Source organism: Sceloporus occidentalis, unplaced genomic scaffold, assembly GCF_023333645.1.
Source record: "Sceloporus occidentalis isolate IW3139 unplaced genomic scaffold, rSceOcc1.0.p SCAF_2, whole genome shotgun sequence".
NCBI classification, from domain to species: domain Eukaryota; kingdom Metazoa; phylum Chordata; class Lepidosauria; order Squamata; family Phrynosomatidae; genus Sceloporus; species Sceloporus occidentalis.
This window is the reverse complement of record NW_028316982.1, coordinates 27,640,715-27,667,276: the sequence shown is the minus strand read 5'-3', so window position 1 is coordinate 27,667,276 and position 26,562 is coordinate 27,640,715. Positions and strand designations below refer to the sequence as shown.

Sequence of the window (26,562 nt, the reverse complement as noted above, 5' to 3'; positions counted from 1 at the left end):
GCAACAAAAACAAAGCCTTTTGGCAGATTAAAGTTTAAATAGGAACAAACTGTTGAGGTCAGGAACTCATGCCATCAAAGTGATGGAATGATGCCTCACTTTGCAGATTATTATATAGTACTAATGAAACTTAATTAGATCTGTTATTGAAATAAGAAATTAATAGATAAGCAACTACTTATTTGTCGCTAGTTACTTCCAAATGCTTGTCATGTGCCATACTGGCAATTCACACATTATGCTTATCGTTGTATACAAGCAATGATCATAGCTGCAGTGTCTCCATCAGTCTATAGTACTGTACAAACAATTAGCCTCACATTGGAGAAAAGAAACAGTTCGCGCTTCTTTCTGAGTAGCAAAAATATTGCTGAGACTTAAATGAAGGCCATTTGGTGTAATGGGTTTTCTTTGTATATTCATTCATTCAATTTATAGGCCCCTTTTCAATGCTGCTTCTCCTAAAGCAGCATACAATAAAAATTAAAACAACATATGCACTGAAATAATAACAATAAAACCAACCAGAGATGGCATTAAATAAATATAGTAAAAAAACAAAAAACAAAACCCTGCAGCACAAAGGCTTAAATGGCTACCAGCATTAAAACGACATCCACACCTCCTTTATTGGGGCCTGCCTCATCACTAGAATTGAAATCTTGAAAGGGCTCATTCGAGCATAAAGAGGGTTTTTTTTAGATACTGTTTGTTTTGAGTGGTATTTCAAATTAGGCTTTCTGTGGCAGTGAGAAAAAACCTTTCAGATAATGGTTGCTGATGGCCTTTGACTTCCATTTTAAATTTTGGTTGATCTTTTCACCCGGAAGCAATTTAGTGGAGTTGAGATTCACTGATACTGTCTAGTTAGGAGAGTTTGAAAGCTACTTACCTGTTCCTTTGACCTGAGGGAGATTTCTTTAAAATCTTTGATAGGAGACATATCTCATTGCATTTTGGTATGTATGAAAAAGTCCTCTTCTTAGTCTGATTTCCAGCAAACAGAAATGAAATGGCACTGGCAAAAGACATTTGTCTAAGAACTGGGGGAAAAATGAGTTGGCCAGAGGAGGGAGAATTGAAATGAAGGGCAGAGGAATAGAAGGGAAGCAATTCCTCATTTTCTTGCGGCCTGCTCTGCTTGCAGACTTGTAGAATTATATTTATATTGATTTGGGGAAGATGTCACAAAGAACAAATAAACTGCTTTTACTGCAGTAAATAATGCATCTGATTATTCTGTGAAAGATCGTTGGAGCACAGCATCTAATGAGAGAGCTGAATCTTCCAAATTTCAATGTTGTCAGCTTGGCCAGCATTTTGGGATCAATTTAAAGCACAATGAAATAGTCTGGAATGTTATGTACAATTTGTACCAGTCCTTACTTGACACTGTCAGACACTTCAGCACTTCAGAATCTAAAAGTGTTTCAAAAACCAAAAAGACTCTGGGAAACCATAATCTCCAGTAAAGGACCAGTAGGTAAGCCTTTCTTGTAAGTTATTTCTACACACAAAATCATCACTTATATTGGAAGATCACAGTTAACTAGGGAGTTTATCACATTGGCTTTGCTCCTGCTATAGACAAGGGATGCAACTTTAAGAAATCCCATCCTTGAAAAAATGCAGGGAGAGTCTGGAGAAGTCCGGGTTGCAAATGGGCTGCGTACTCTCTGGCGATGGTGAAATGTGATAAGATGCGCTTTCTTAAAGTTACATCCTGAGTCTATCATGGGAGCAAAGCTAATGTGATGAACTCCTAGTACACCTCCTCTGCCTTCTCTCCTAGTTGAACATTTGATTCAACTCAAATTATGTTCTACTGCTAATTTCTGATATTTCCACCATTTGGCCTATCTCTTGTAGGAACAGTAAACAATATAACAGAAGTGGCATAAAATGAGAATGCAATACAAAACAATGGTAAAAGTACAGACTATAGGGCAGATTATGAAGCAAATGCATACATTTGCTATGAAGATGCCAGAGGACAACAGACTTGCCTGCTGTTTAGAAAAATAGAGGTTTTGTTGCTAAAACTTTCAAATAAAAGCTATCAAGCTATTATTTCACTTACTGTGTGTATTTGAACTTGATATATGATGAGAGAGAAATATCCATCATCTTCCTATAAAAGGAAAATGACATCCAAATAGATTCACAGTTGTAGACCAATCTAGGAGAAGAGCATATAGTGAGAGTTGGAGTTTTTATATATAGTAGTGTAATGGGCCTAAAGCCCCTAAAGGCACCACAAGATCAGCTATGGTTAGTACTTGGATAGGAGACTGCCAACAAATACCAGGTGCTGTAGACTATATTTCAGAGGAAGGAACTGGTAAAACGACCACTGAGTATTCCTTACCTAAGAAAACCCTATGAAATTCATAGGGTTTCCATAAGTCCACCAGCAACTTGAAGGAACATGAACAAACACAATGGTGCAAAGAGGGAAGCCTTGGGTGAGAAGCCATTCTTGGGATGGATCCATATGATACAGTGTGGATGGCACACATTGACAATATCTCAGAATTAAAAATGGTTCACTGAAGGAACATATGAATAATTTTAAACAATTTTTGGTACAAAACCCACATTTGTTTTTAGAACATGCTTTGAAGTATTTATCCATTTGTTCCTTGGATAGCAAGAGTACACCTGGAACAACCAAAGCATGCCTTTGGATGCATCCTTTTTCTACTTAAACTGTACAAGAAGAGCAAATAACCAGATGGATTACAGCATACTTAGCCTTCTGTCTACAGACTTTCATGCTCTCATGGCCATGTAAGCAAATGATTCACTCTAAATTGAATTCTTACTGACCATAAAAATCACCTTCCAGGTTGAATTTTAATGAGCTAGAAAAACATTAACAAATATGACCTATTGCTGTTTGTGGCATTTGTGGCAAGGCTAGTATTTCTAGGAGGAGGTACAGAAAACAGCAATATGTTGGGGTTTTTTTAGTTTGTGTTTAGCTCCTGTTTAAATATCAAGAATTAGCTTTTAAGTATTTGTATTGTAATTAAAAATTAAAGCTGGGTTGTAGCCTCTTCTCCTTTTGTTGGAAGTTGATTTTAAGGATTTTATGATGGAAAGAACATACATAGATAATAAACATGACCCCTAGGCTGGCAAGGGCTATGAAACAGGGCCCGATGGACAAGGGGAATGGGCTCAGATGATGTCATTGAAGAACTACAAAGGCCAATGGGGATGGAGCCATACCTGCAGAGTAATTCGTTTTCACCTGTCCTCTGGTTTCAAAATTAAAACATATATTTTAGATGCCTGAGGGCTTTAATGTGATTTTAAAAAACCTTTTAGCTCTGATCTTTCTTGAAAAAACTATGGCGGGTTACAAACCGCCATAAAGTATGTATTCACTATGTATTAGGGTTAGGAAGGGGCGGTGCTTCTGCACCCCCCTAACCCTAGTACGTAGTGAATACGTACAATATGGCGGTGGCTGTTCCACACGGCTGCCGCCATATTGACATAGCGGACGCTGTGCGTCCGCACGTTGCGCGACGCTTATGACGTCGCGAGTGCGCCATTGGCACCTCGCGGCATCATAACTGTGCCGCAGGAAGAAGCTCCATTTTGGAGCTTCTTTTTTGCTCTGCGCGGGAGTCGCGCGGTTTGGCTGCTGCAGCTCCCTCGCGGAGCAAACAGCAGCGCCAGCAGACCGCCGCAAAGCGGCGGTCTGTAACACACCTATCTTTTGAAATGTGTTCCTTGCACTCTGAATTGGGATTGAGGTGGAATGGGAGGCTGGATTGGTTGGAGGACAGGACAGGTTGGTGGGTGGTTACCTAGGCCAATTGGTTACTTGATCATTTCCACCAAAAAAGGTTTTCTCTACTATGCATCCATATCTCGCAAGCATGGCATCACCTTTTTAAAAAATGTTCAGTATTTGTATGTGGATATCTGTATATCTACATACCAAGCATAGCCTACGTTTGTAAATCGGCATTTAAACTTGCTGGAATTATTTCATTTTATAGTAGAATGGCAGATGTCCTTTTGAACTGAGGAAAAAGAGAGAGAGGTGTCTCATGCAGCAGGCAAGAAACTAATCTTTTGCAGTAAGGCAAGAACTGACAGGAACAACTCCAGTGTGGTCTCCGTTACAGCTGCACAATAACAATGAATATATGTAAAGATCATTACATTACATTATAACCATACCATTGCAGGATGTTCCATGTGAGAGGGCTATGGTAATTTCCCAGGTATACACGCCATACAATGGGAGTGCAGGTAGGGGGTAAGAATGATGGAAAACAAGAAAGGTTTATATGGTTATGTGGACATATGGATATCCATATGCATTGTGGGAACCCCCAGCAACACTACAATTGCATGACTTTAATTTGATACAGTAAACACATGAACATGATAGAAATGGCCTTTTGTACTACAGTACTTCAGCGTGGGGGAACTGTGTGGCTTTCAAGACCAGTTTGGGTTGGGATTAAACAGGTTAGGTTAATGGGATCAGACTGGGGCAGGGTACTGCACACTGGAGCTGGGATCCAAGTCTTGTGTAGATCCAACCTGGGGCTTTCTTATACAAGTATCCTGGAGCTGGATATGCCACCTTGGGTCACAAACCAATCTAATGATGTGGAGTCACCTTGGTGTGATTCAGAGCCTGCTCAATTCAGCTCAGGGCTCAATCTGAATCTTTATTACTGTAAACTCCCTTTACAGATTTTTAAAAAACCTGTACAAGTGATGTGTAGGTAGGTTTAAAAATAATTAAGCAATGAACATAAGAGAGCAAAAGCTGGCATCTTTTACCCATGGCTTCTGGCTAGAAGAGAATATGAGGAGATTAACTATTGCATGCTCATTGGTCCCATTTTCTGTCAGCTTGACTGCTTGAAACTGGGCAGAATGGAGGAAATACCTCTTTATGGCTCCTATATCTTTTTCAATTTCACCAGGAAACTTTCTTCAGAATATTGAAATGGAAGGAGGGGTTACAAAAGTGTAGCAGATTACGTGTCTCCGTAGCCTTACTCACCCATTCCAGAACAGAACATAAACAAATATGTGTGTGTGTGTGTGTGTGGGGGGTGATATACTATTCCTGTTCTTGCATTAGTCTTGCATTCTTTTGTCAATTTCTTCACATGAAGAATCATAGATTCATAGAGTTGGAAGAGGCCACAAGATCCATCCAGTCCAACTCCTGCCATGTGAAAATTCACAAAGCACCCCTAACAGATGGTGATCTAGCCTCTGTTCGAAGATCTTTAAAGAAGGAGACTTCTAACAATAGCAACAACAACAACAAATGATTTATTTATAGCCTGCCCAATCACTAGGAATCTGGGTGGGTTACAACAGTAAAAATGCATTAGAAATACAACAAGATACTAATTGATCCCTTCTCAACCCCCTCCCCAATATTAAAACTATAATCAAACAATCAAAGTTTAAAAACAAAAAAATGCTATACAGCATTAGGTTAAAACTAAAAAAAAAATGTCGGGCAGAGAGACATACATCACAAAATTGAGATCATATTCGTAAACATACACAAAGGGAGGAATCTAGAATTTATTAGCTAGGTTGGGAAGGCCTGCCGGAAGAGATCAGTTTCAAGAGCCTTTTTGAAGGCTGTAAGAGTGGGGATATGATGTTCCACAACTTCGACGCAGCAGTATAGAAGGCCCTTTGAGTGACAGAAGTTAGCCTAGCTCTCTTTGGCTGAAGTAGGTTCTTACTTGAGGACCTTAATGTGTGGGATGGGCAGTACGGAAGAAGGTGTTCCCTTAAGTATTCTGGACCCAAGCCATGCAGGGCTTTAAAGGTAATCATCAACACTTTGTACCTTACCTGGAAACTGATTGGCAGTCAATGAAGGGACAGGTGTTATATGATCATTCTGGGAAGTACCTGAGATTAGTCTTGCTGCCATGATTTGTACCATCTGAAGTTTCTGAACTTGGCACAGAGGTAGCCCCAAGTAAAGCACATTACAGAAGTCCAAGCGAGAGGTTACCAGTGCATGTACTACTGTTTCAAGGTCCCCTGGCTCCAGGAAGGGGCGCAGCTGGCGTATCAGCCAAAGCTGGTAGCAAGTGCTCCTGACTGTCGCATCCACCTGTGCTGACAGCTGGAGCGACGAGTCAAGGAGAACCCCCAAGCTGTGGACAGAGTCCTTCAGGGGAAGTGTGACCCCATCTAGAACTGGCTGACATAATTCCATTCCCAGGTTTGGGTTTCCAATAACAAGTACCTCCATCTTATCTGGATTCAGCTTGAGTCGGTTTTCCCTCTTCCAGTCCATTACTGCCCCAAGACAGGCATTCAGAGGAGAGATGTCATCCTTAGTCACTGCATCAGTTGGAGACATAGAAAAATATATTTGGGTGTCATTGGCATACTGATAACACCCCGTCCCATGACTCCAGATGATCTCACCCCGTGCCTTCATGTAAATATTAAACAGCATGGGAGACAGGATGGCGCCCTGGAGGATGCCAAATTTTAGCTCTCTTTTAAAGAAGCAACTGTCTCCCAGTGCCACCATCTGGAATCTTCCGGAGGGGTAGGAATAGAACCACTGTAGAACAGTGTCTCCAATACCCAACTCCCTCAGAAGGATACCATGGTCGATAGTATTGAAGTCTGCTGAGAGGTCCAAGAGCACCAACAGGGTCACACTTCCCCTGTCGATGCCCAGACGGAGATGATCGACTAAGGCAACCATGGTAGTCTCAACTCCGTATCCTGTCCTGAATCTGGTTTGAAATGGATCCAGAAAATCACTTTCCTCCAAGACAGCTTGTACTTGATTGGCGACTGTCCTCCCAATCACCTTGCTCAAGAATGGTAACAAAGAGACTGGCCTATAGTTGTTTCTATTGAGGGGGTTCAAGGAAGGTTTCTTTAACAATGGTCTAACCACTGTCTCTTTAAGGCAAGAGGGCAGGGCACCCTCCCTGAAAGATGTATTAATTATATTTGTCAACATCGGTTTGATTGTGTCCCGCCCATGAATGGCCAGCCAAATTGGGTAAGGATTGAGAGGGCAAGTCATCTTTTTCATACTACTAAGGAGCTTCTGAAGGGTGAAGTCTCTTCTGTGGAAGCGAACATGATCCAGAATGCTTGGAAATCATGACAATGGAAGGGCCATGTCTAGTACACTCGCTTTCTTGAAAGTTTATTTAATTGTATTCCAGAACACCTGAATAGGGCTAATCTTGTATTATAAGGCAGCAGATAATGTCATGCAGCTTCCACTCTTCCCCAAAACTTCCCACTTCAAAATGAGAGGCACTGTGGATAATACTCTTCCTTTTTTTGTTCTTCCTGTCAGAGAAGGAGGCTGTGGGAAAAGTTGATGTGGGAAAATTCTTCATAGGAGAGTGGATGGTTCATGACTAAACAGGTAGGTGAAGAAAATCCTTGTGAATGACACAGAATGGTGATTTTTCATTAGCAGAGAACCGTAGAATCATAGAATCGTAGAATCATAGAGTTGGAAGAGACCCCAAGGGCCATCCAGTCCAACCCCTGCTATACAGGAACTCCCAATCAAAGTATACCCGGCAGATGGCCATCCAGCCTCTGCTTAAAGACCTCCAAGGAAGGAGACTCCACTACACTTCAAGGGAGTGTGTTCACTGTCAAGCAGCCCTTACTGTCAGGAAGTTCCCCCTAATGTTGAGGTGGAATCTCTTTTCCTGCAGTTTGCATCAATTGTTCCGTGTTCTAGTCTCTGGAACAGGAGAAAACAAGTTTGCTCTCTCCTCAATATGACATCATTTTTATTTGTGTAAAGTGGGATACCCAGTTTTCATCAGTGCTCCTTGAATTCAAGTGAAATTCCCTTTGCCTGAAAACCTGCACAAGATCCCTGTGAGACTCTCCAGAATAATTTGGAATATATCACAAAATGCTGCTATAGTTAAGGGATATTTTGCAAACTAATTGTCTTGCCTTGTATGTGCAGAAGCCAGTTCCATTAGTCATTCTTCGATACAATCCAATTGATGCTGCTGTGTGGCTTCACATGGTATCTGACTTATAGCAACCCTTAGGTGAACCTATCACAGGGCTTTCTGGGGCTGATAGTGTGTGACCTACCCAAGGTCATCCATGGCTGGGAGAAGAATTGAACTCTGGTCTCCACACAACCTACTACACCACACTGGGTCTTATCTAATACTTGTACTATATTAATGATATATAAGTGTTCCATGCTTGGAGAAAGGTAAAGTCCTCTGTCCCTACAGTCTGCTTTCATACAAGACACTGTTTTCTTTCTCTGTGCTGTTTCAGGATTCAGTTATCACCTTAGTTGCCAGTGTTTTGGTTAGAGGCTTGGGATTCTTGGGAGTGAGGATGTTGACATCTCAGATACCTAAAAGATACAGGCACAACTCAGTTAACAAAGCCTTTGACAAAGAAATTCCATTTTACAAAGTCTATTTATCCTATCCCTTTCTTTCTCTTCATCCCTTTTCTTCCTCATCCTCATCTAGCTGGAGGTTTTTAGCAGCAATACCATTGGGAGGATGGGAAACATAGATGTCTAGTGCCAGGTTACTGCATCATGTCTGCAGTAAACAACTAAATAAAACTTGAGTTGGAAAAGAATGGAATTCTGATGTAGCCAATCCTACTTTAGCTGTGTGAGCCAGGCAAGGTAAACAGCAGCTGCCTCCAAAATGCTTTGCTGAACCTGTGTGAACAGCAAAACAGAGAAAAACTTGGAAAGCATGTAGTACCAAATTTTCTATTAAAGAAGTAATGCCCAAGAACACATCTACTTTGTTAACTGAGGTATACCCGTACAGGTTTTGTCTTCCATCTCTTTCCCAGCCCAAGGTCCCAGGCCAACTGTCTAGTCTTCCCAGAATGTATATCTACACTGAGACCAAGACACTCTAACAAACCTGGGGCCATTTCACGCTACAAGTACATATTTATAGCACCATGTTTCCACTTTAACTGATATGGTTCTTTCCGATGGAATCCAGGGATTTGCACTTTAGGGAAGGATGCTTAGAATGTTCAGTCAGAGAGATCCAGCACCTCACCAAACTAACCAAACCCAGGATTCTATAGGACTCAGCCATGGCAGTTCAAACGCAATCAACGTATGGCAATTATGCTTTGTGAAAGGACCTCTGGCTTGGATGAAGGAATGGATCTGCTGCAGACATTACAGCAGCCATGCTATGCAACTAGGATTGTCACAATTCTTCCTTATTTAGATACTGTTGACAGAAGAACTTACTGCAAACTGCCAGACTTGAAAGCATAGCATGCAGAAGTGCAGGAGACTCAGAGAATAAGCTAGCAAGTGAGAGAGAGAAGGAATGAAAAGGAAATATTTATCATATTTTTACTTTAAAGACAGAAGGATTATTCATCATCTCTGACTCATGTAAACAAGTCATTAGTGCACTGAGTGAATCTTATAAATTAGATTAAACAGAGGCGAAGTGCAGAAAATTAAGAAGTTAAAAAATTGGTTTTTTTCTGAACTCAGGGATGACTCCCAGGTCTGTGGAGCCTCTTGAAAACCACTGGCAAAAGAGTACGTACATTGGCTTTGTGCCCACAGTGAACCTGTCATATAGCCCCGTCACTGTTGGCAGTTGCTCAAAATATGTTTGCTGTGGTGCATAAAAAACAAAATGCTGCATTTGGTGCTGATTGTACATCTTGGTATGAATTTCAAGTGGTTGTCACTCTCCCAGACAATTATGGAAGTTGGGAGTTGGTTGGTCATTCATTTCCTTTGCTAATTTTCTTGGTATACTTTTTCTTTGGAATTTGGCTGACATTAATAACTGTGTGCTTTTGATACAATAGAAAAATCAATGCAACTCAGCTATCTCTGTTGCAGACTAGGATCTTAGGTATTACAGTAATGTAACATGGTGGCATTAAGCCTACAGGGCCAGAAATCACAACTTGGCATTTTCTTTTCCTACGTCGCAAAATAGCAGTCCTGCCATTTTCTCTAGTGTGCAGGGATCTGAGGATTTACTGTCTGTGAAACTGCCATGTGAGTACTTGAATCAAATGGCTGTGATTGAGTTGTTCTCAGTGGGATTCAGCGTGCTGAATCACTGAGTTATCTCTCTCAGGGAAAAAGCAATGAAATACAGTCTGTACAGTTTGAACCGAACATCTCGAAGAGGCCATACAAATGCCAGATATATACATGTCATCTCTGGTGGATTATGAATAAGAATTTAAGCAGCTACAGTTGCTTCTGTCTAGAGAATTTCAAATAGCATCAGTATTGTTTTATCCAGCATCAACATAATTTCTTATACCTTGTCATACATTATTTGTGCAAATATAGGATCCCATGAGTAACATACAGGGATACTAATACTATACTGGCTGCTCCATGACCCAAAGCTCTCACAAGTGATAGAGGTATTATCTTACTTAGGCAGCATCTGCACTGCACAAATAATACAGTTTGACACCACTTTAACTGCCATGGCTCAATCCTATGGAATTCTGGGATTTGTAGTTTTGTGGGACAGTTAGCCTTCTCTGTCAGAGAGCTCTGGTGTCACAACAAGGTACAAATCCTAGGATTCCATAGGATGGAGCCATGGCAGTTAAAGTGGTGTCAAAATGGATTCTGTGTTGTGGATGCAGTATTAGAATTCAGTTCCCCAAACATTTCAGTGTTGAAGGACTTTCAGTGCACTCCTCCATAATTTTTATTAAAAGTCCCATTGCATTCCATATTGCTTGCTCCAAAGTAAGCATGCATAGAATTGCATCCTTCAAAATCCATCTAAATACTTCCTTACCAGGAACTTTTTGAAACTGTGATGCCACCAATTGTGACCATCATTTTGTTCAGAGCAGTACAGTGGAGACTGGGTGATCATCATTCAAGCCCTGAGGATGTCAGCTGAATGGAGGGCCTAGAATCTAGACTTTATAACTGCCACCTTTAGCTGGGTCCAAGCTATCCCCTTCCAAAAGGAAGAATTTGCTACAGCTAGGACAAATGCAACTAATCCATCCAGATTGGGAAGTACCACAGATGGTGGGCAAATGCTGGGTCAAGAATACATGCAGCTTTATCCACTTTTACAAGGACTTTCCCAACATCTTCTGAGACAGTCTATTCCACTTTCAGAAAACTTTGGTGATGGAACTTTCTCACAAGAGAGGTCAGGCTCCATCCTTATTGAATTTTAAGTGGACAGTAAATGTGTATGTATAGATATATTTAAACATGATTAATGATATAATTTAAGTAGAAATACAATCCATCTCACCGCAGTGACAACGGTGACCTGTGTACCTACTCAGTCTCTATCCAGCTTTGACTGCTGAGGGTTGCTACTCTCCTCCTAGTTCTTTATTGCTAAATGGGACAGCTTTTTCAAACTGAAGATGCTTTCAGAGATGTTTTTCCCTCAATAAAGTAGGACAAATTAACACTCTACAAGCATTGCAGAATGGGACTCCTTAGGCTGGCACTCCCCCCCCCCTCCTCCTCCTGTGCTGGATGCTGTTGCTGTAAAAATATTTTCAAATCGTGGGTGGTTGAATCCGTGGATGAAAAATCCATGTATATGGAGGGCTGTAGATAGGACAGGGGTTCTACTATGGTGGCTCCTTGGCTGTAGAACTCCCTCCCAAGGGAATTCAGGCTGACTCCATTGCTCTAATTCTGCCAATGGGTGGTCAATACAGTGAATGGTTTATACAGACTTTGATCCTTAAAACTAAGGTGGTGTTTCTAATCATTTTAGGTGTGTGTGTGTAAAAAGAAAAATTAAAGAACTCTGTTTTGGTCTGTTTTTAAATAGCACTATTTCTTGTTTTATCTGTTTTGATTTCCTGCACATTGCCTTAGGAGCCCTGGAAGGTTGCAAGACAATCAACAAATACTTTAATAAAATAAATTTAGTATGTGATGCCATCAAAGAAGCAGGTGTCATAACTCTCCTGATCTATGAATTTGGAAAAAAAATTACTTTTTGGACCCCCTGAATTCCTTATGGCCACTGATTACACTGATTGCAAAATTATGGGCACTATAATCTCCCCCCAAAGTGCTTTCCCCCAGGCTATTGTATCCCATTTTGCAGAGCATGAGATCTGTCTTCAAGCCTACTTGGGTTTGATTTTCTGCAAGCTACTATAAAGCTTTGCTGTTCTCAAGATGGCTGGAGCATCATGGGCTCAGATATTGGCTTTGGAATCTGCTGGACAAGTTTTTACCAATTGCTGCTGCTGTTGTTGCCACCAACCAATTGCTATTGATTATATTGGTACGTTTAAACAGATATCCCTCCATATTTCTTTTGATATTTTATATGATGATAATTCTGTTGAGGGTTTCAAGAAGCCATGCTTAACGAGGTCCAAATTTTAAAATAAAGAAATAAAATGCATGGTTGCTTATATGCAATCTTTTAAATGAATGAGTAACTCACTTAATTGACTGCCAAAGCTGTGAACTGCTAGCTAGTGCACAGTTCATGAATCTGCAAAGGAAACAGCCCCATGTATTATGAATTCATAAAAGTCATCATTCTGTAGGAAGTAGCTTCCAGTAAATCATTCAAATGCTTGCATACACACAAACTTAAGTGTTTAAAATCCAGACATTCAGCAGATGTAACCTATTTGCCAGTATCAAACAGAGGCTGGATGGCCATCTGTCAGGGCCGCTTTGATTGTAAGTTCTTGCATGGCAGGGGGTTGGACTGGATGGCCCTTGTGGGCTCTTCCAACTCTATGATTTTATGATCATGTTTTGCAGTTTGAAGATTTAACATGGCATTCATATGACATATCTCATGCTTATGTGTGTGCTTTGCATGTGTTATCTTGTACCTACAAATAGCAGGAAAAGTATTTGATTGTGACCATAGAAAAATGATCACACCAGGAAAGAAGCAGCATTGGTCATAGCCATTGCATGATAATGCCTTTGACCCATAGCTGCTTTGTCCCTGACCTTTTCATTGGTGGGGGAACCTGTCAATTACCTAGCAAGCATGCAAGTGTCAAGTTGTGAAACATTGCTCCTGAAGCAGTTGCACAATTCTGAGTCATTGGTGTTGGCATACCTTCCTTCTCTCTATTCTGAATTACAATTAATTCATTTAATTTCCCCCCCTCTGTCTTGACTTTCTTTTCATTTCAATCACAGTTGCAGAGCTCTAGAATTGTGAAAAAAGTGGAGAAAATAAAATAAAAATAAGGCAGGGAGGTGGATTAAGGGAGAGTTAGGAAGAGAGCACATCAGTCTTGGTCACATGATTGAGAAGAGATGTGGTGATGGCTGTCTTGAAAATGGCATGTTCCCATTTTATTTTTGGTAGTGTGACTGCTGTGAGAATGGGGCTTGTGTGGAAGAGTTGAGAGTGAGTCTTTCTATCTTCTCATGGCACTTATGGTATGAATGGACTGCATTTCTACAGTATACTAGTAGCAAGCAAGGCTGTGATGATCAAAACCCCTGTCATAATTCCTTGTAGCACCTCACTCATTGTTAGGAGTGGGCTGGAAACATCCTCCTCCTTGCACTCCACTCAGAAATTGAACAGATTTCCTTCTCTTGGGATGCAACCACACTGCAGAAATAATCCAGGTTGACACCACTTTAACTGCCATGGCTCAGTGCTATGGAATTTTGGAGTTTGTAGTTTTGTGAGACATTTAGCCTTGCTGTTAGAGAGCTCTGGTGCCACAACAAACTACAATCCCCAGAATTCCATAGCACTGAGCCATGGCAGTTAAAGTACTATCAAACTGGATTATTTCTGCAATGTGGATGCAGGCTCAATGAAGCTGATGCTTGGTAAATCAGTTTGGGGGTAGGGATGGACCAAGAGATACTACTTAGCCACACAAATGTAACTAAGTAGCTGTTGTAGAATCCCAGCCTGAATTTTTAAAATATATTAAAAATTTATTACAGATTTAGCTGGCATTCTAAGAGCAGGGCTTTTCTTCTTCAGTCAAAGAATATTCCTTTATCACTGCAGAGGCAGAGGAGCAAACTAGTGAAAAACAAATGTATTTCATTTCTTTATTCTTATTTAAATTGCTTGTATGTCACTTTTCAGGGAAAAATGCTCTCCAGGTAGCTTTGCTAGATCATTGTTGGTGTAATCCAGGGACATAGCTAGGATTTTAGGAAGGGGGGGTCCAGACTAAGTGCCACCATTATAAAGGGGCTTGAGTGCGGCGGTGCAGCAGCACACACCATTCATTTTTCTAATGGAAGGGGGGGGGGTCCGGACCCCTTGGCTACGTCCCTGTATAATCTTGTGTATGTCTATTAAGCCCCACTGTAAAACCAACAAGCAGTTTTTAAAATTCAAATAAAACAATTTAATTATGAAAACTGTAAATATAACTAAATATTTCCATAATCTGACAGGGAGATTGATTTTCTGGCATCAATAAAACCCAGAAACTACCATGGGATCCTTAATGAGAAGATCGATACTGCAAGAAATTCTGCCTGGGAAGATAATTTGACCAGCACTAGGAAGCATTAATGCTAAAGCTAACAGTCCTTTTGGAAGGTGGAAATGAACAGGTCAAGTGGCAGTGGCACCAGCCATAGTAAAGATGGATTGCATAAAGAACTGACATCCAGGAATCAGTCACTGTCAAATCAGATCCCATAAGGAAGAACTCCAAAAGAGAAGCAGGGAACACCCCAAATGTCAGCACACTTCCTAATTCAACCTCTGTCCACTTCCACGCGCATCACCTCCTTCAGCACAACAATAAGGTTTTTAAGGTTAAGGAACTGGACAAGCGGTGGGAGAGAAAAAACCCACCCCACCCCTTCCAGGCTTGCTGCCAAATCCCCCCTCTCCTTAATGCCTTTGGGGAATAGCCGACTGGTTGTGCACATGTTCCAGCCTGCAAGGCCAAGCGATTCCTAGGAAAGCCACTCTGCCTGCCTCAAAAGACCAGCGTGAGGAGAGCCTTGCTGGTCTGACCTTCTGACTGGTTCCAGGAGCTGGAGTGACTTCCGCCCAAGCTTGCCCTTATGTGATGTGCGTGCGTACACACACACACACACACACACACATGCCTTCAAGTCTTATGTCAGTCAAGCAGAGATTTATATCCCCCTCTTCCAATCCACAAGTGGTAGTTTCTGACAGAGTGATCTGGTATTCCTTCTTTTTAAAAGCTGGGAGGGGTGGTGGGAGAAAAGCAGGCAAAAGAGATCACCAGATTTTCCGTGCTTGATGGATAGCAGCCATCCACAAAGTGGAGGCTTTCATCTCACACAGGTCTTGGTTTGTCTCTATGTCTCCACCAATATATACTGTACACATAGATGTGTGTGCTGAGGCAATTGTCATGGCTAATATGCCCCGATTGTTTTGCATGAAACGCTGGAGGGGAAAAGGATCCCAACCCACCAACTCCCTTTCCCTCTCTTGCTTGGAAAACACACACACACACACACACACACACACACACACACACACACACTGCTTGGAGCATTTACATACACTGGGAGGAAGGTGGGGTTTTTGAGGCAATTCAGAACAGTTAACGTTTGACCATGGATCACCAAAGCAGCACAATAGCGCAAATACAGAGAAATATGACAGTGATTGTTTTCAAATCGGTATGTTCCTGTTTGCTTCAACAGTGTGATTGTTGCAAGACAACAGGCTGATGTGATTAAATCCCCAAATGAGTGCAAACTAGTTTTGCAGTTTGAACTCAATTTGCAACAACTGAAAGAAGCTGAAAACAAAAGGGGAAAGTGTAAGGAGAACAGAGAAACAGGCACATTTTAAATGCAGCTGAAAAGGTGGGATGACAAGAAAATTAATCAGGGCTATTACTGTCAAACTGGAACAGAGAGAGGGTATATGGGAGTAGTGCATGGACACAGATGATTTTATTTATTTATTTATTTATTTATTTATTTCCCCACCGTTCTGCTAGTGCAGGACCCAAGGTGGTGCATAACACCTTAAAAACACAAGTTAAAAACTCTTAATATAAAAGTTAAAATACAATTAAACTAATTTAAAAACACAAGTTGAAAACACAAGTTAAAACATCAGTAAAAGGCATTTAACATATGATCTCTAGATCTGTTTTCTTTTTTCATAGTAAATAAGCAACTGTAAATCCACAGTAGTTTTCTGCAATCTCAGATTGGGTATGAATAAGGCCTATAAATCTTGCTGGCCATTCATCTGTCTATCTTGATATATCAGAAAGGGCTTCCACTTTTCCTACTTATTTGAACTTTCAGAGCTTGTCCTTCAAATGAATAATGCTCAGTTCACAGCTATAAAAATATAATCTCATTCTGGTGGTAAAGAAGAGAAATTTGTTGTGCTCTTTATCAGACCTGCTGTGTGTAAAATGCATGCATCGATGACACTGGCATCCTCCTTTGGATTCTATTATTACTTTTTAATCATAAAGACTTGAATTGAAAATGTATGCTGTATGCTGGATTATTTTGCTTTAAAGTCTGTGGAAGGTCTGGTTTTCTTGTACCATATAACTGAATTCCATTTAATATCTGACCACCCACAGGGACTTGTAGCAGCTACCATACTAGTAATAATCAGGAGACAAGTGCCAGTGAAGGAAACACAGCTGAAGTTTACTTTGCCATGGATAAACCCTTATAAAGGAAAGGTAATTTTTAAGATAGCAATTCCCCCATTTCTTCAGCTGTACAGTATAGTCCAGAAAAGCAAAGTAGATATTCCAAGCGTTCTTGTTGTGTGCCCTCAAGTAATTTCCAACCAAACGTGACCCTATCATGGGGGTTCCTTTAGAGGAAGTTTGCCATTGCTTAACTGTAATGGATGCATCATTGGGTAATAATGGGAGTTACTGTATAACAGGAGAAGAACGGGGCGCTTTCACACGGAGGAGGCAAGCATCATTAAAACGTGATTAAAACATGGTAATAGCATGATCGGGGAGAAGATTATCACACCCCAGTACACTTCTCCCATTTGTGTCCCGTGCATAAACTGTAATGGATGCATCATTGGGTAATAGCGGGAATTTCCGTTATTAACCAATGATGCATTCATTACAGTTTATGCACAGGACACAAACAGGAGAAGCATGCAGGAGTGTTATAATCCCCTCCCCCCCGATTGCACTATTACCAAATGATGCTTGCCTCCCATGTGAAAGCTTCCAGTGAGGTCTACAGGTGGAGAGAGATGTTTTTGACAGTTTCTTCACTGTGTGTGCAAAAACTTCTGTCATCTTTATTACTGTGCTCTCAGTGTGCCACTGTTGGTTGTGGCAAAAAGAGGGTGTTCTGAGGAAACTTAGGGGATGTTTGGGTTCCAGCAGAACTGATAGGTTTGCCATTGTGCAACATGCCTCCTGCCTTCCCAGGGCTCACTGCCTCTCCTTGCTTCACAGTCCCACATCCCACCCTATACACAATAGTGTTCATGCACACACACAAAATAAAGGGACCCATTCAGTTTCTTCCTACTACGTGATGGGTGAGGGCAAGAATGAATAGGTCCCTTTTTCTTTCTTGGTTTAAAATAAAGAAAAGATTATCTATTTGTTCCTCTCCTCACACTGCTGGAGATCATAAGAGGTGACATGACAGCCATATTCAAATATTTGAAGAGATATCATATTGAGGATGGAGCAAGCTTGTTTGCTGCTGCTTCTGAGAATAGGACACAGAGCAATAGATTCAAACTACAGGAAAAGAGATTACACATAAACATTATGAAAAACTTTCTGATGGTAGGGGTTGTTTGACAGTGGAACACACTCCCTCAGAGTGTAGTGGAGTTTCCTTCTTTGGAGGTTTTTAAACAGAGTCTGGATTACCATCTATTGAAAGTGCTTTGATTGTGTATTCCTGCATGGTAGAATAGGTTAGACTGGATGGCCCTTGTAGACTCTTCCAAATCTATAATTTTGCAATATTGCCCACTCCTTTCCCTCTTTTGCTTTTGATGCCTTTACACAACCGGGACTCAGCAATCCTGTTAACCCACAAAAAGAGTTTTGAAAGGAAGAAGAAAGAGTAGTGTTGTCATAATTCTCTTCCACAAAACTAGGACAAAAGTGTGCAGGACTGGACTGGTTCTGTATACTTTTGTCACCCTCAAACAACAACAACAACAACACATACACCACATTTAAACATTTCACATTATTTTATTGCATATTTCACTTGTTATAGTTGTTTGTTTATATATTGTCATCAATTTACATAGCTCAGTGCTATGGAATTCTAGGATTTGTACCCTAGCTCACAAAACTATAAATCTCAGATTTCTATAGCACTGAGCCATGGCTGTTAAAGCAGCATCAAACGGCATTACTTCTGTAATGCAAATTAAACCTATGTCTCTGAATTTCTGGCACTCTGGAAAAGAATTTAGCAAAGGTTGGTTTTGGGTTCCCCCTTTCCACTCCTATGGAAGAGGAACAGGGAGAGAAGCTTCCAAACAGCTATGGGAGTAAGAGGGACTCCCTTCTGTTCTAGAAAGGCTATCCAGGGATAGCCATATTGGCCATACAGCAAAGTAAAATAACATCCAAAATCTGCAAAATAGCGATACCCTTTTTGGCCAACCAAAATGACCAAAATAGATGATGCAAGTTTTTGAAGCTCAACTGGCTTTTTCATCAGGCAAAGGTGTTAAAAATCAAATACAAAAAAAGTTATCACTGTTTTGTGGGTTTTGGATGTTATGGTACAGTACTTTGCAGTGTGGCCAACACAGCTACTCCTGGATATGATTTCTAGGTCTGAGAATACTGCATTTGCATCACAACAGGGGAATCCTAAACCAGAATTATCCTAAACCAGGGGTAACAAAAGACTGGGACTTAACTCTTTGAGATTTTTACCTCCAACAAAGAAAAAACTTTTTTAAGGGGACTGTATTTGATGTGTTTTAAGCAGCATCTAAATGTTTTTCAGATGTGACAACAACAAGACTTCTTGAGAAATTCAACATTATCTGCCAATGGAGGGGGCAGATAACTTCACACAGGAGAAAAAGAAAGGTTTCTCATTGTGTTGCTAATGGACTTATTTGCAAAATTTATTTCCTAGAATTCACTTTTTGTCTTCCAGAACCCATATGGCCCCCTTTTCACTCTCTCTCTCTCTCTCTCTCTCTCTCTCTCTCACACACACACACACACACACACTTACTTCTATGTGGGCAGCTGGAGGAAAGGACAGCTTTTCACTCCTGCCTTCAGGAATCCGAGATGTTCCACTTGAAGCCGAGACATTTTTCAGAGGCTTCAATCCAGGATTTCCCTGGTTTTTCAGCAGCAATGGCAACTCTAAAAAGAGGGCAATCTTTGATATTCATCCATGGTTTGCTAGCATACTGGTGATGGCAGCACCAGTAGCTGCCACAATATCTTTTACATATTGCATTACAAAAGCACAAAATATATATAAACCAGTACTTATATCAACTCAGATGAACAGTATTATACTTTGAAAAAACAAACCAACCAGTGGTGGAAAAAAACAACTGTAGTCATAGAGCTTTCAGGAACCTGTGAAATAGCAAACACAGGGTTCATTTTATCATCTAACTGCTTTAATGTGTGAACAGACATATTTTGGTGCTTCAAGCTATTGAGGTCAAGTAGATACACCAGCTGCTGCTTTGCCAAGTACCTTCTTTTTTATTATTATAAAAATAATATACATGTACATATAAGCTTATTTACATAGTATACATAACAGAAACTCAATAATAGAAACTCGATAAGGGAGGAAATACAATGACTTGAGTACTACATTACTTGATTCCTATAACCCAATCCCTCCCTTTTTCCCTATTAACTTGTGTCTTACCCCCCTCTACCCCCCACTGTATCTGATTTGAGTATTTTGCTTAGCTTTTATTTCATTTTATTCCTCTATATCTAGTCTTTATACAAAACACCTTCATTTCACATTCAAGAAAAGTAATATTTTCTATCTTATATCACATCCCATGCATAGATTGAAGAATGGATGAAGTAGATCGGTAATAACCAACTATGTATCTTTTAACTTGTAAGATTAAGATAAAATGAAATGGAATTCAACTTATTGACTCCTCGCCTACTGTTCTACTTCATTTTTCCTTATCACTTTTACACATCCCCCATAGTGGAAAAGGTATCGGACATTATAATTCCATCAGGGTTGTCGTTTTCCCCATTACAACATTACGAAATTATATTCTTCAAAATAGTCAACATAAAGCAATCCTATTTTTACAAAGTAAGAGACACATTAATTAGCCTGTCTTAACTGAAGAGCAGGAGAGAGCTTATTCAAAAGTTATCTAAAACTCTTACTAGACTCTTCCTTTTTCATGCTATCTTATACCTTGTTTAACCAACGTTTTTCACAATATATTAACAAAGGTTTCCACAGCTTTTCATTTGTCCTTTCATAGTTCTCGTTATTTCTTAATGCCATTGTTAACTTATCCATTTCAATCACATCTAAGGCCTTTTCCAACCATTCATCAACATCAGTCTCCCCGGATCTTTTCCAATTTTTGGCTACAACAATTCTAGCCGATGTAATTAGATATAGAATTAGTTTTTTCTCTTTCCTTAATTCTTTATGTTCTAACATATTCAAAAGAATAGTCTCTGGTTCTAAATTTACATTAATTTTATATATCTCCATTATTATTTTATTTATTTTTATCCAAAATGTTTTAATATAAGGGCACGTCCACCACATATGGAAGAATGAGCCATAATGTTCTTTACATCTCCAACATGTTCCGGATTTGTCTTTTTTCATTTTAGATAGTCTTGAAGGGGGAAGGTACCATCTATGGAGCATTTTCATATAGTTTTCTTTTATATCCATACAGCACGTAAAATCCAAATTCTTACCCCAGGATCTTTCCCAACTCCAACTGGATATTTCTTCCTATATTTTTTGCCCATTCTACCATGCTAGTTCTAATATTTTCCTCTTCTAACTCCAAGTTTCAGACAGACTTTGTAAATTCCTGAGATTTTACCCTTCTTATTTCCCTCTATAATTTCATCCAATTCCGTCTTACCCAAATTTATTCCTTCTTGTTTTTGATCTTTCCTAAATCTTTCCATTAACTGTCTATATGGGAACCATCCTAAATCTAAACCTTCCTCTTTTAATTCCTCTCTGGTTTTCATTATTAATTTTCCATTACTACTTTTTAATAAATTTCTATATCTTATCCATTCTTTACCTTCAATTTTACTTCTTTTCATAAACGCTTCTTGGGGAGATGTCCATCTTGCTAATTTCCTATAAAATTTTTACTTGTAATTTATCCAAACTTTCAATAGTGCTTGTCAAATTATATTATCATTAAAATTGTTATTCTGTGCCAATTTACCATACCAAAGGTATGCATGCCACCCAAACCTAATACTATAGCCTTCTATATCCACTAAAGGAGTATTTTCCAACAATATCCATTCCCTTATCCAATCAAGCGCACACGCATGGAAGTAAATTTTGAAATCCTGTAACGAAAATCTCCCTCTCTCTTTAGTATCAGTCAAAATCTTCCACTTAATTCATGGTTTTCTTCCTGCCCATATAAAATTACTTACATCTTTTCTCCATTGGTTGAAAACAGACACTTTTAGAATGATAGGTATATTTTGAAAATAATACATTAGTTTTGGGAAGATATTCATCTTGATAATTGCAATCCTTCCCAAAAGGGAGGTTTTTAAGTTGGACCAATTGATAAGATTTCTTTTAATTTCTTGCCAGATACATTTGTAATTGTTGTCATAGAGTTCCGTAGTTTTGTTCGAGATATTTATTCCTAAATATTTTACTTTTTTCATAATTTGTATCTTACTCTTCTCTTGAAGTAGATCCTTTTGTTCTTGTGTCATATTAAACCCTAACATCATTGATTTATCCTTATTCATTTTTAATTCTGCCCACTTCCCGTATTCTTCAATTATTTCCAGTAACCTACCTAAATTCTTATCTGGTTCTTCAATCACAATCATTATATCATCCGCGTATGCTTTAATTTTAATTTCATTACCTCTAATTGTTGCTCCTTTTATGTTTTTGTCCTCTCTAATTTTTTTTACATAGTATCTCCATAAACATTATAAAGAGGAGTGGGGATAAGGGCACCTTGTCTGGTGCCTTTTTCTATTTTAAAGCTTTCAGTTTTCTCTCCATTTATTATAATCCTTGCATACTGTTCCTTATAAATCATCCTAATCCATGTTCCGAAATTTTGTCCCAACTCTAATTTTTTAAATGAATTTAAACATAAAACTCCAATCCAAATTGTCAAAAGCCTTTTCTGCGTCCACAAAAAGAAGGGCCGAATCTTTACTTGGGTTTTTATCATAGAACTCTATTAAATTTAGAACTGTGCGAATGTGTTGTTTTGTATGTCTTTTTGGAAGGAAGCCACATTGATCATAATGTATCCAATTTATCAACACTTTTTTTATCCTTTCTGCTAAGATGTTTACAAACAATTTATAGTCATTATTTAAGAGTGAAATTGGGCGATAATTTTGTGGTAATAAGCTATCTTTGCCTTCCTTAGGTATTATTGTGATTGTTGCCTCCTTCCAGGAATCTGGAATGCCTTCTTTCAAAATAGAATTAAACGTTTTTTGGAGGGGATCTAATAAAACATCTTGGAACGTTTTATAAAAAATCATTGTAAAGCCATCTGGTCCTGGGGCTTTTGCAAGTTTTGATCTTGTTATAGCTTGTTTTATTTCTAATTTCGATATCTCAGCATTTAATCCTTCTTTAATTTCCCTTGATATTTCGGGGCTTTCTGTTTCCTTTAAATATTTTTCAAGTCCCCCTTCTTCTAAATTTGTACTCTTTTCTACTTTATAACGTTTCCTATAAAATTTATAGAAGGTCTTCCTAATCTTATCCCCTTCTATGTATTTCTCTTGACCATCGTGAATTTCAAAGTTCATGCGTCTTTCTTTTTTCTTTTTTACTTTGTATGCTAAATATCTTCCAATTTTATTACCGTGCTCAAATTGTTTTTGCTTTATGTATTTTAATTTGTTACTTACTTCTTCCGATGTTTTCAGCTCTAATTGTTTACATAAAAAATTCAATTCCTTTTTAGTTTTGTCGTTGTCCTTACCTTTGCTAAGTAACAGTTGCTTTTCTTTTTATTGTATTTTTATTGAGATTTCTTGAGTTTCTTTCTTAATTTTGTTCTTCTTTTCAAAACCTTTTTTCATGATAAAGCCTCTAATGACTGCCTTTGAGGCATCCCAAACTATCTTCATTTTTGTACCCTTATCTCCATTCTCCTCAAAATATAACTTTAATTGTTTTTGTATTTGCTTCTTTATTACCTCATCTCTAATTAGATTTTAATTTAATCTCCATGAAAAGGTTTTGTTTAAAGTCTTTAGTTCCAATACGATTTCATTATGGTCCAAATTTTTATTTATAATTATTTTAGTATCTTTGACCGTATTTAACAGTTCTGCCGAAATTAGGAACATATCAATTCTAGAGGCTGACGTATGGGGGTTGGAGAAGAAGGTGAAATCTTGTTTAGTCTGATTTTTGTGTCTCCAAGGGTCTTTAATTGATAATGTTTCTTGCAGCACAAAGAAGCTTTGCGGTAGTTTCCCTTGCTTTTCCTGAATCTTTTTCTTTGATTGTCTTTGGGGTTTAATACCCCATTCCAATCCCCCATAAAAATGTAGTTATCTTGATTTAAAGATTGAATTGGTTTCAATAATTTCTTGTAGAATTTTCCTTTGTTTTGAATAGGTCCATAAATCGCAATCACTAAGGTTCTTTTTCCGTTCAAATTTATTTCTATTCCAATAAACCTTCCTTCTACATCGTTTAACACTTCTTCCACTTTAATATGATTTTTAATATATATTGCTACTCCATTCTTTTTTTTCTTACCAGCACTTATAAAAGTCTGACCTAATTTGGGGTTCCTCAAATATTTTTCATCTTGGTTTCTAATTCTAGTTTCTTGGATACTTATAACTTCTGCTTTCCCTTTTTCTAATTCATGGAAGATTCTTTTCCTTTTGTATGCTGAGTTCATTCCTTTGATGTTCCAAGATAGGAATTTCATTTTCCTTTTCTTTTATAGGTTTCTCTGTATTACTTTCCTTGTAGTTTTTCCTCCTCTTCCTCCTCCTCCTCGTCTTCGTCTTTAGGGTTTCTTAGAGGTATATTAAAAGCTTGTCCCCCCAAAGCTCCCAGCAGGTTGTCCACCATTTCTTCTCTGTTGATATTCTCCTTGGATGCACCACTGCTCCCCGCATCGCTTCCTGGATTCCTCTCTTCCTTCTGCTCCTCTTTCTTTCTTTCTTTCTCTCTTCTCTTTCTTTACTTTCCTCTTTTTCCAATTCTTCTCTGAACCATCTATTGTAAAAACTTCTGGCTTTCTCTATTGAATCTATTTTATATACCTTTTGCCTCCACATGAACGATATCCCTTCAAGGGGTTCCCACTTGTACCTCACATTCTTCATTTGTAGCATCTTAGTAAGTGTCACATAATCCCTTCTCTGTCGTAATGTCTCTGCTGGAATATCTTTGAAAATTTTGATCTCTGTTCCATCTATGCTTAGTTTCTTCTCGAAATTCGCTTGGATTATTTCGTCTTTTACCCTTTCTCTTGTCAGGTACACCACTATATCCCTCGGTAGACTCTTATTCTTTGCCACACTTGAATTTATACTAAAAATCTTGTCTACGTCCATGTCCAGCAACTCTCGTGGGCAATCAATCAATTCTGCTAAAGCTGGAATGATTCTTTCATAAAGGCCCTCTCCTTGTAATTCTTTTAGTCCCCTTATTTTGATACATTTTTTTCTATCTTTCACCTCCTTCATTCTATTTGCTTCTCTTTCTTGCTCATGTGCACGCGTCAAAGTCTGGGTTATCTTTTCCACCTCTGCTGTTTTAATTTCCAATCTGCCTATCTTCCCTCTCATATCCTTCACTTCCTCTGTTATTCCCTTCAAAGTACTCTTCAGATCATCTATTTCTTTCTTAAAGCCTTTACGTAGCTCATCCCTTGAATCTTTGATTTCTTGTCTGATATTTGATTCACTCTTCTGCATATTGGTTTCCATTCTCTGTAACATCTCTAGTATTTTTGAGTCTGTCTCTCCTGTTTTCAATTCCATTTAATTCTGTCTTATCACATTATGCTTCTGTTCAGCCATTTGCAACATCTTCTTTTCCCTCTCTCTTGTAGTCATGGTCATAGTTGAGTACATACTTCTTATCTCTAGAGAGCAATAGGCAAAGTCTTCTTTGTCTTTTAATTATCTTATTCTTAAAATTGCTATTTATTGATATTGCTGTTAGCTCTAACCCACTAAAACAGACTTACCTTATGTTCTCTTTACCTTATTGCTTAAGAAGAAAGGGAGAAGTGAGCAATTATTATACAATGGAGGGAGAGCGGCTATTTAAACTATTCCTTTAAAATTATCATTAATTTATATGTTATTGTAGAGAAAATACTCCTCCTTTTAAAGAGTAAGTACTCCTCCTATCCACCAGGTGGCGCTATACCCACTCAGTTACCATCTCCCTTAACAGTAGTATCTGCTTGCTCCCTATCTTTGCTTTCTCAAAATGCTATCCCTTCCTTCTTGGTAATGTCTAAACCTCCATTTGATATGACCTTGAAAACGCTGAGGAACTTTCCCAATTTAACCTAAACGCTAATCCAAGACCTGTACCTTCTCCCTTACAAGCAAGATCAAAATACAATACAATATTTTTCCTTTCGGAGCAGGTGTACAGGCACACTACATCAAATACAGAAAACACTAGACTCTTAACTTTCAGTGCCCCATACAACTGAGTAGCCGGTCTTCCCTTCCACTCTCTACCCAAAAATCCTTCCTCTCGAAATCCTCTTTCCAGCCTGGCTTATGTTCCTTCCCCCCCTTTTCTCCCCCTTTCCTCCCTTCGTCTTCTTCATGTCCTGGTCCGACGCCTCCTGTCTTCCTCCTCAACTCTTCCCTTGGCTTTCTTCTCCTTCTCCGGACCCACTGAAAACTCTCAAAACTCATTTGCTTCTTAACCTGGGCTGGAAGCACCTGGGGGGCATCCACCTCTCAAAACACTCCGGGACCATCCGGGGGACACGTCTGCTTCTTGTCCTGGATAGACTCCACCGGTAAGTGCTTTTACTTCGCGTGTCAAAACTGTTCCTCCTCTCGTTTTCTCCTACTCGCGCCGTCTGTAGCAGCCTTGCTTCTTTAGGCTCCTCCGTTTCTCTCACTCTTCTCCCGACAACTCCTTCACATCCTTCTTCTTTGTAACTTTATTTTAGTTTTATTTTAGTCCTTGGAGAAGTTCAAATTCAAAACCAGCACACACAAAACTTTCTCCTTCCAGGATCGCCTCCTTCCACAGTTCAAATCCACTGCTCGAAAACACCCTTCCCACAGTTCCTCCGCTCTTCCTCGCCGTGGGCCTGTCTTTACTTAAAATTCTTTCACCTCTTCTGCTTCTTAGCAGTATCTTCTTCAAAATTTCCAATG

General features: G+C 39.2%; 1 protein-coding gene across 1 annotated transcript in view; it reads right to left on the bottom strand.

Moving 5' to 3' along the window:
* Nucleotides 1-25,146, bottom strand: part of LOC149318070 (general transcription factor II-I repeat domain-containing protein 2A-like) — a 61,377-nt gene extending 36,231 nt beyond the window's left edge. Inside the window, exon 1 of the mRNA XM_089507897.1 lies at nucleotides 24,515-25,146. Coding sequence (XP_089364023.1) covers nucleotides 24,515-25,146 — 632 coding nt within the window. The remainder of the gene's footprint in view (nucleotides 1-24,514) is intronic.
* Nucleotides 25,147-26,562: the final 1,416 nt, after the last annotated feature.